The sequence below is a fragment of the Labrus bergylta genome, chromosome 12, assembly GCF_963930695.1.
Source record: "Labrus bergylta chromosome 12, fLabBer1.1, whole genome shotgun sequence".
Classification (NCBI taxonomy): domain Eukaryota; kingdom Metazoa; phylum Chordata; class Actinopteri; order Labriformes; family Labridae; genus Labrus; species Labrus bergylta.
The window spans coordinates 15,794,996-15,805,617 of NC_089206.1; the positions used below are offsets into that span (position 1 = coordinate 15,794,996).

General features: G+C 38.9%; 1 protein-coding gene across 1 annotated transcript; it reads right to left on the reverse strand.

Annotated features, from left to right (window-relative positions):
• Positions 1-6,042: 6,042 nt before the first annotated feature.
• On the reverse strand, positions 6,043-10,247 carry hoxc13a (homeobox C13a). The gene is made up of 2 exons (XM_020635127.3): positions 9,424-10,247; positions 6,043-7,271 (listed from the first exon to the last, which is right to left on the reverse strand). The coding sequence occupies exons 1-2, from the start codon at positions 10,085-10,087 to the stop codon at positions 7,015-7,017; spliced, it is 921 nt and encodes a 306-aa protein (XP_020490783.1). The 5' UTR covers positions 10,088-10,247; the 3' UTR covers positions 6,043-7,014.
• Positions 10,248-10,622: the final 375 nt, after the last annotated feature.

Sequence of the window (10,622 nt, forward strand, 5' to 3'; positions counted from 1 at the left end):
TGACTGATCTGTGCCTTTTGCATTCATCTCCCGAGTCTATACATTCTGCAATTATAGAGAATAAACATGGGAAGATGTTCTATTCTAAGATTTCGATATCCTGAAATTGTGTCCGCATCAACTTCACCCAAATGAATTCATTTTCTGTTAAACAGAGCTGAAACTCTCGGCTACTTATGAGACGACAAAATCAAATTATGGATCTTAAAAGTCCTCACATCATCTCAATAATGGGAGTGCTAATGTCTCAATTATATGTCACTTTAAAAAGAGTCTGAATAACTCAAGAAGAAAGGAAGTTATAAACAGTACACTTTAGTAATGTAGGCTATAAACGTATAATATAACAGTTTTTATTTGATCAACATAAAATTCATAAAACTAGAAAAATAATCCTTTATATAATCAGACACACATTTTCGTCACCATCCATACACTCAAGTTCAAGCCGCAGTCACGGTGGGTTGAACTTGATGTTGAACTCAAATGTCAATTTTAAGTAAAATTAATATGAATAGAAAAATATTTAACATTTAACAAACTTTTGAGTAGCTTAAATTGAGGGAAATAGCTCAACAGATAAAAAAGAAGTGCATATAGGAAGCGCCGTGGTCATTACGCTCATTTAAAATCAACCTATCATATCCCTATATGTTGCTCTCAAAATAAAATAAAATATATTATCGACAGTATACAAAACAAACGTAATGTTTTCGTTAATTATTTGATTAAGAGGCTCAACAAAAATGGTGCATGTTACAACAGCCTGCACATGCGTGCTGATAGCAACACTTGAGCGCTACCAATTTGCCAATGAGGTGTTATGTGAGACATCAGCACTCATTTAAACGTTAGTTTGGGAACGATTTGCCAGTCAGCCGACATCTGATAGCTGTATCCGACATCAGTGAGCGTGTATCTTATCTAACCCGCAGGCAGCGGGCCTGCCTCAGCCTTAAATAGAAAAAAAAAATATCAGCTGTTTAAACTGGAGGAGCTAGGGGATCCTCTGCCGTTTCTGCCTGTCCCCTGCCTCTCTGCCCCTCATATCTCTACACATACTTGCATCTAGTTAGTGAGTCTCGCAATGCAGCACAACATCAATCCAGTATAATATTATGTGCCTCGCTCTCTTGGAGGAGCACTGGGTTGTCTTGATATCACTTCTTGGGTGTGTTATAATAACAAAAGAAAAACAGTGCAGTGTGATGTTAACTACAAACTGGCCCGGATGGCCGTGTAGAGAGTGTAACATGTAGGCTGTAGTCTCCACTTTACCTCAGTGAAAGAGGCCATGTGTTGCGCTTCCTCGCCTAGTCTATCCACTCCTCTGCTCCTGATCTCCTACATATCCGCATTTCTCATTCAAACAACTGCTCGTCTGTTCACTGCATCTCCAGCTCAGCGGATGATGTCATTTGTAACCGTGAGCTGCAGGCCCGGGACTCTCATTTACTTAAACGAAAATGTGCCATTAAAAAAGAAGTTGGTAAAGGCAGCATATAGCACTGTCAAGGTCACTGTCTAGTCCACTGTCTGCGCGATATTGAAATTGCCCCTGAGGAATCCGCAGCTCCTGTCCAGACAGGGCAATAGCCTAAACAAAGGGCTTTTCTTCCTTTTTTCTCTTTGACTCTCTGCAGGCAGGTTGGCACAGTTATAGCCTTGTGCGGCCCTTTTAAAGCTTCCTTCAAGCAAAACAAACCACCAAGGGAAGTCTAAAAAGAAGCCACTAAAGTGCTAGCGTTTTAACTTGAAGGTTTGGCTGATCTGTTTCATTTGTTTACAGCAGAAGACTTTGTGGCCTCAAGCATCAAACTTTTTGCTCAGAGAAAACTTAATATATTCAAAGAAGTATCTGTTAAAAATAAATTGATTTATATCAAAAGTTACATAATTATATTCTCAAAATTGTATAATATATTCGTATACAGCCACTCAATCTGTCACCATCACTATGTAGATATATGCACACTACACATTGCAAATTATAGCAATGCCTAAATACAAACATTTAAACTGCCACAGGCCTATTTGCTGCAAATATAAAAAAATATTTTAACTTATTCAATTTTCTTTCAACTAAATTTTTTATTTCGAAATGTAAACAGATTACAAGGCTCGTGTGTGTTTTATATCAATATAGGCTTGCACAATTAATATTCAATCACGAGAATTAAATGTGAACTACTCATGCACGACTTCCGTAATCATGAGGAAAACACTTTCTAACTGAACTTGTTTGATGGCGTCGGTCAGGTGGGATTTATTTTGAAAATCTTTCACAAACGAGGAGATTTTTTAAATGGTCTTCGCTGTCAAATGTGCGGAACAAGTCATTATATTCATAGAAGAAAAATGATAACATATATTTCATGACTGTCCGTCTTATGCTGCCCCGACAAGTGATTCCCAAATTATCAAATATAGTACTCTACTCGGAGAGACTTGTCAAAGCACAACACATAATTACATATACATATTTATGTTCAAATAAATGTAGCCTATATCTATCCCATAACGAAAGAGCAGAAAAAATATTTTCTCTCAGTAATAATGTGTAGGCTATATTACTTGTACCATCCAATTAAAAAAAAAAAATATATATATATATATATATATATATATATATATATATATATATATAGTATATACTGTGTATATATAGGCCTACACACATATATATGCATATATATATAAATAATACATATGAATATACACACACACACACACACACATAAATAATTGCTGCTTAAAGTGCTTGAAGTACATAGACTACATATTATAAAAAAAACTTTGTATTTATTTATATGGTACTATTTAAGAAGTGTCCTAACAATAAAAAGGAATAAAGAGAAGTGAAATGTCTCTGAATGAGGTTGCAACACTTCCTGATATTTTCCTCTGGTCACCACCAGAGGTTATCAGCCCCCTGTCTCATGTGTATGCTGACAGCGGCCTGCAGCGCCCACGCCTCCACACACAACCGAAATCAATGCAACTTTATGTTTAAAGTGTCCAAAACATGCCTGATCAGTGAGGGGAAACGTCTCAAAGCTTTTAGAACATTTTGTTTTATTTAGGCTACTGGAATACATCCTAGCAGATTTACAGTTTCATATTTGCGTACATTTATTCGTCAGTCAGAATATAGCGTATGTTAACCCCGGTGGTTTAAGTTGTTTGATAGGCATATGTAACGACCAAAATAAATGAAAAAAAATCACTTTGAGAAAAGTGTATGTAGACGTCGATGTAGTTCGGAAGACGTGATTTAATTCCATTTTTTTTTTCAATTGACGGCAAACAATATTTTCGATGGGTCTATGCGCAATATAATTCTGTGCCCAGTGTCTTTTTTAATCTAAATGTATATTGTGACTTAATTTTGATTATTTTCCAAAGAAACAGAAGCTCTTTAAACTATATTTTATTTATAAAATAGTTTTAGACTGCATATTGTACTAGTCCTATTGTGTTATTTGAGATTAACCACATTGTGCGGGAAATTTCTGCACATTTTTATTTAGGCTAATGTTTTTAACTTTACATTTGTTATAAATAATCTCATTGTATTCCTTTGAGAAGTACCTTAAATTAATTAGTCATATTTAAAGCAGAAACAATTCCCTAAAACCTTCATCATCGCTGTGAGTTCTTTTAAAATAATAATTCAAAGATATCCAACGCGCCTAGGCCGGTTGTAATCCATTATAGCCTCTGTGTACTTTGTTTTGTAAAATTGTGTAGAGCATATAGAGACAGTGACATGTGTACAGCGCTTGTTTGGGAACTATAAAGTCATAAAACAAAAGTCAAAGTAGGTCTGCTGCCATGTAGGAAGAAAACGCCCATACCTTGAATCGCTATGTTGTGGCGGTCCTATCAGCATTTCCTCTCGCTGTGCGGACACTATGGCTGCTGGTGTTGGTGTGAGACGTCAAAAGTCCTACCTGTCCTTCGTGGTCAATAACACTACACACCTCATAAGCAGTGCATGAAACCATTGGTGGTTCCAGAGGAAACAAGTTTTAGACGACTTCACTGAAAAATACACAGACACACACACACTAACACACACAGGCTCACGTACAAAAGAGCAGAGCCCAAATGTTAATGCAAAGCACTGAGAGATGGTCAGAAATGCAGGTCAGAGGATATCGCTACACTTCCCCTTTTTTATGTATTTATGGCATGCCATTAAGCCCGGCTGTCTAGACAGGGAAATAACACCTTGTTTGCCTACAAACAAACCGCCGCCATTGGTGTCCAGCCCCCTATTTATTATTCACAATTTAGTGTGATGTCAAGGTCAAAGTGACTGCATAGTCATGGTCAAGGGTAAATGTGGACAGCCAGAACTTTCCACAAGGATTGGAAATGCAGGAACCGGACAAACAAAAACTTTCAGTCTGAAGGCTTGGTTTCTACTCAATGACCACAAAAGATGAGAAGAGTTGGAAAAAGTGATCAGAGTGTTCAGCCAAGCAGGCGCATATAGAGAAATAACAGGGGGGAAACGGAAACTGGCATCCGAACTTTTCTTTTGGCGTGGCATCTTATAGGATATCGACAATTTTAGTGCTATAGGGCTAATGTTGTCAGAATAAAGGCATCAGACTTAAAACAACATCTACTTAAAGAATAGGGGCGTATATAACATTTGGAAAAGTCTGCAATAATGTTATGTCAGATCACATAGGCCTACTGAAATTACAGACTTGAGATAAACTAGTTTAAGTGTATTTAGCAAACCAACTTCATCATTCTAAGGACAGTCGTGTCTAGATCTGATTTTCCATGATTCCCTCTTTCCATTTTCTTACATCAGCTGAAGAAGTTTCATTTGACTTCATCAGGGCTTTATATTTACAAAAACTATCCCCTTTTAAAAACGCGTCCTATTTCCTATGTAGGCTATATGGTGTGCCTATGTGAAATAAATGTGAACAATATATTAGTCATTCGTGCGCTAAAATAATGACAATCTATCCGCAGTGCAGCTTTACACTAGCCCTTTTCATGTGTGCGCACCTGAATTATTAGTATTCTTTCTTGTAAATTACAACTAAATAATGGGTTCATATATTTGAAAAATAAAATATGCATTCTCAAAGTCGTTGGAAAACTCCCCTGCGCTGCTGAAACAGTCATGCATAAGGATATAATACAACAGAATGTAATAATAATGCAAAAACGCGCACATTCGCAAATACTCTTGACATAAGTGTGCACGCATATATGCACGCAGATATGATGTTCCCCTGTTTATATATAACCTCACTTAAAGTTAATATTTGCAGGATGCATCATCATTAAAACACTATGAGTGCAAATATTTTGAATAAACTCGAAGGAGCCCGACTGACTCTCATAATGTGCGGGTTGTTGTATTTATTATATGACAAAACTCACATATGTTCCAATTTATACCAGTTGAATGTAAAAAGTACTAAACTGTGGTAACCCAGAAAATAGTTCTGTGACAGCTGAGGCAGATATACTTCTATGTTCCTCTAGGCCTGTTGATTCAGTTGAACTGCTGCCAAATAAGAGCTAATAAATATATGTTTGGTAATCTTTGATTAAAGTGCGGTGGGAGTTCACGGTAAGCGCTGGAAAAACTTAGACGTGAGGTCTTTTTCCACCCGCTGACTCAGTTTTCCTCAAAGTGATCGATTAAAAGAAATAAATCAGACTCTGCATGTCTCAAAATATTATTAAGATCAGGAAAATAAATTTGTCAAAATACCCCCCCCCCCCCCCCAATTTTTTTTTTTTTTTTTCGTAACTTACAATAGTCAGATAATCCATTTTACTGCTCAGTGCATGTGCATCATCTCCTGTTGCCATTAAGAGTGCAGAATGCACTGAGTCTTAATCAAGCACTTTGCTAGATAAAATCTTCACTAATCCATCCGCTGCTGCTGCTACAGACTCAACTTTAAGAGGAAAGGCGACAGCGGTGAGAGCTGCTGCTCCTTAATGACACCAGTGGAACATGATACGGAAGGAAATGCTGCGATGGTTGATTGACTTGAATATTTGAACATTTTCATAATCATCATTTATTTATGAAACACGTTACCAGGACGTAATTCAACACCACAATACAGTTCACATACTGCACGAAAGTAGAAATAACAGGCTGCGTACAAGGCGCAAGATCAGCTGCAATGCTACACTAACAAAGACAAAAAAATCAAATCAAATCAACGACTGTGCATTTATGTGTAATACTCACTGACTTTAATGGTTTACAATCATTCCAGTTGCATGGCAGAATCCTTCTGACAAAGGAAAACATACAGTTGTCGGGATATTCCAGTTAACAGTTCCACCATACTAGATAATATGAATTAAATAATAAAGGCATTGCACTATACAGATTAACAACATAGCAACCTTTGTTTTAGTCCAGGCTTAAGAGAACAAATCCCACACAGAGATCATAGCTTTTGAAATTCAGAGGAAATATCAAAAAAAAAAAAAAAAAAATGAAAAAAGCCGCTCTCTTGAAAGTCTTTAGGAGCTTTAAGATGAAAGTCTCAAGTTCAGCGTATCACCATGGCACACATATCCATACGGCGATTATCTTTCTAAAATGACATCAAACGAATTGTCTGCTGTGATTTCATCCGTCCGATTCAAGTCTTCGAAATGTCATCAGCTCCTTTTGAGATTTGGCTTGAAAATTTAAAGAAAGAAAAAAAAAACACGCAATACTTGTCTTTGAAATACATATATTGTTTTAAATATTATATATTTATATATATACATTCATATAAAACAAATGTGAAGTGAAATTTTCAATATTTTCACAGTCTTTAGAGTATTTTCTCTAAATTGAAAACAGGGGGAGATGCGGCATGATCGATGGAAGAAGATGGAAGTTAAATAATAAAAAACACTCAATATGTTCTTCAGCCACGATTTTCGATGCAAGAGGTAAATATATGGCATTATGTTTTTGGAAGGTATGAGTTGTAGTTTTCAAAGAGGTCTCTGATCTTGTCAAGTGGTGTGCATGTGATTGCTCTTGGATTTACTGACGAATTTCTTTTCCTTGACTCGCCGGTTTTGGAACCAGATTGTGACTTGACGCTCTGAGAGATTGGTGCCGGCGGAGATGCGTCTTCTCTTGTCTTTGGTGATGAACTTGCTCGCTGCATATTCTTTCTCCAGCTCCTTCAGCTGGATCTTGGTGTAAGGGACACGCTTTTTACGCCCACGACGGTAGCTGCTGACTTCGGGCTGCAGTGGCACGACATCTGGAAGAAGAGAGGAAAAATGTTAGGAAAGTATTAGGAAATGCGTAAAAACAGCGCAATGATTCATTTCGCACATACTGCAGCACTGTATGCACGACTGTTTTACTTATTGTTAAAGTTAAACGAGGAATGCTACGATTTTATTTCTTAATTCACCCGACGGTTAAAATAAGGAGTTTGAGAGTACTTCAGCTTTCAAGGTCACTGTGTGTGTGTGTGTGTGTGTGTGTGTGTGTGTGTGTGTGTGTGTGTGTGTGTGTGTGTGTGAGAGAGAGAGAGAGAGTGTGTGTGTGTGTGTGTGTGTGCGTGTGTGAGAGAGAGAGAGAGAGAGAGAGAGTGTGTGTCTCAGAAATGGGTTGCAGTTAGGATCTCAGGTGTACTGCACCTGACGTTTTGAGAACGGAGAGAAACCAAAGATGTTTCTGTGAACTATCACCATCAAGCCACTACAATTGAGCGTTGTTTCAAATGGAAAGTGATCAATGTTTTTCCTTTGGTTGCGTTTCAATACTTGATTTGCTGGTGATTAAACACGAAACTTAACAACAAATCCTAACTGATGGTATCTTTAATCTATTGTACAATTATTTACTTTAACCGCGGGGTACAAGCGGGTATCAATACAAAAGGTGTGACTGAGTGCAATACACCGGTCAGTGCCTGCTTAAAAAAAGGTTACACACATTAATCTACCATCTCAAAACAATGCTCTGAACTTTCCTAATGAACAGAAAATATTTTTTTGTGTTTTTGCAGAAATCTTTTGGAAATCCCCAAAACATTTTGTCCCTTATTTGTTCAGGTAAGCAGGTCTCTGGGATTGCAGCCTTTCGCCAAAGCTGCATGGAGCCAATGAGAGACATGACAGGACAAGTATGGCAATTCCTTAAAAAATAATGACAAGCTGTGAGACATGAAGCTTTTTACCCCCAAGTGATTTAACAAACATGGGTTAATGTTGATATTAGTGGTTAATCTGTGCCGAATGATATTCAAACATTATCACCATCATATCCTCCTTACTTATACATTTGAAAGATTTTCGTGTAAGTAACTGGGAAGACTTATTCAATGTCTTTATAAAGGTGAGTTTTCTTCCAATTTTTGCTAATTAAAATAGGCATAGGAGTTTGTGTCAGCTGTGACATGCATGGGAAGTGACACAGAAAGACATGGACAGCGCGCGCTTGTGTTTTGTGCGTGTGTGCGCGCGCATATGACAGCGCGCCCGTGCCTGCGTGGCTTTCTCTTGTGTATTTTCAATACGAACGGGGGGGAGTGTGCTGTGTGAAGAGTCCAGTCGAGGACATCCCTAACCTAGATTGAAATACATACAGTTTGAACAAAGATGGTAAAACATTGGGGCAAAAGATGCAGTCTAGTAAACACTCTGTAAAGTGCATTCTGCCCGGGCCCAAGTGTCTATTATCAGATATCAAGAATGTTGTAAAGTAAAAGGCGAGCCACAATTATGTGAATTGATCAATAGTAGAATTCATTTGTTTTTCATGTGTGCTGAGGACTGCATGCAAGCCAAATGAAATGAATTGTGAGATATCAAAAAAGCCTGTGGACATAACGCAGGGCGCAGAGATTTATTGGCACAGTCCAAACACAGAAGGCTAGCTTAGTCACTATATTGTCAAACAGGGGGCAAAGGTAGCACTGTTGTTCCTTTCTATTCTATGTGTTATACACTGAACTATAAGACTCCAAAGAAAAAACATCTTCTCCATCAAGGAATTTTATTAACAATTAAAATTATCCCTGAACTCACAATTCTGATTTTGTATTTTTCCCGCACACTATAAATAAAAAGCATGTGGATTTTTTAAATCTAAAACTGATTATACTGTTTATAACAGCCTCTTCTTGGAGTGCATATAGGACATAAGATAACTGAGTCGGACTGACAGCTGTGTTTATTCAGCACATTCAGAGTTTCCCTGCACACATATGTAAGCTGATATTTGGCACTTTAACACAATAAAACTGATAAGCAGTAACATCCCAGCAGAGTAAAAATATCTGGCTACATCTAAATACCTTCTTAATGTGATGACACAGGTATTAAACGCCAACAAGCCGCTGCACTAACGCATAAATTCCAGCATGGTGAGATAGTAAAGAAAATTAAATCACACATATTTACCTGGAAATGGTGATTTCCAAAGATGAGTGGACTGCGTTTGCTCTTTGGAGCAGTACACCTGCCCATCCCAGCCATTGGAGAGAGCCCAGTGCTGATAGCCTTCCATGGGGATCAGGGCGTCATGCCGCGGCTCAGGGTGGGCACTGATACCCGGCACGACGGACACGTCGAGATATCCCGGAACAGCCTGATAAGAGCTGGCGAAACTCGGGTAGAAGGCAAACTCTTTGGCCCTGGTAGACAGTTCTTCCGTGGGCAACGCTGTGCTGGGCTCGGCATATTTCTCTGCGGGATGGTACGAGCAGGGCTTCTGCTGCAAGTTCACGTTGTGCGAGTGAGATAATCTACAGCCGTAATAAGGGTTTCCAAATGGATAACCGTAGCTCAAAGACGCACTAGAGGATGTCTGTGGAGCGGGACACTGCCGGCCGGTGTCCGGAGAGGATATATCCGAGTAGACGGAGCCTTGGTGGGTCGCTAAGGTGCCGGAATGTCGTCCCAGAGCGGGGTGCGACATCAGGTCCCTGCAGTGGGTCGCAGGGCAATTACCGCTCAGTCCCTCCATTGTTTGGCTTTTATTTTGGTTGTTTTCATTCGGGCTTTTTTCATAAACGTACATCAAGGTGTCCGCCCAGCGTGGATGCAGAACCAGCGAAGTCGTCATATCAGGGTCTGCCGATGCTTTTTAAAAGTCGACTACTCCAAGACGGACACCTCATTTCCAACTACATTTTACACCACGCGCATGCGCACATAAGGTCCTCGTGTGTCCACTTCATTAAGAATCTGGCACGTGATATGCTAACAAGTCCTACGAGATTGGGCTTGTGAGTTGGGGCAGAGCAGCCCTTTAAAGACCCACCGCCTCACATGTCAGTTTTTTTTCCTGCAGAGCAGCGAGTCTTTTCATTGGCTCCAAGCATGCAGACCCAGACCCTTAAAGGGGAGTTTTGGACACTTCTGGATTGGGGCAAACGAAAACAACCTGTGATATTCTGCCGACTCTGAGAACTGCAGGAAAATCAGCAGCATATGATACATGTCACATTTGATACATGGAAAATAAATATTTGAAAGTGGTGCTCTGAATCCGTTTTTTAAATTTGCATGGTGACGCATTGCGCAATCTGTGTGTTTGACTCAGTGTACTTGATGGAAACGATATGCTCTGGTAGAAGTTTACTTTATGAACAATAATA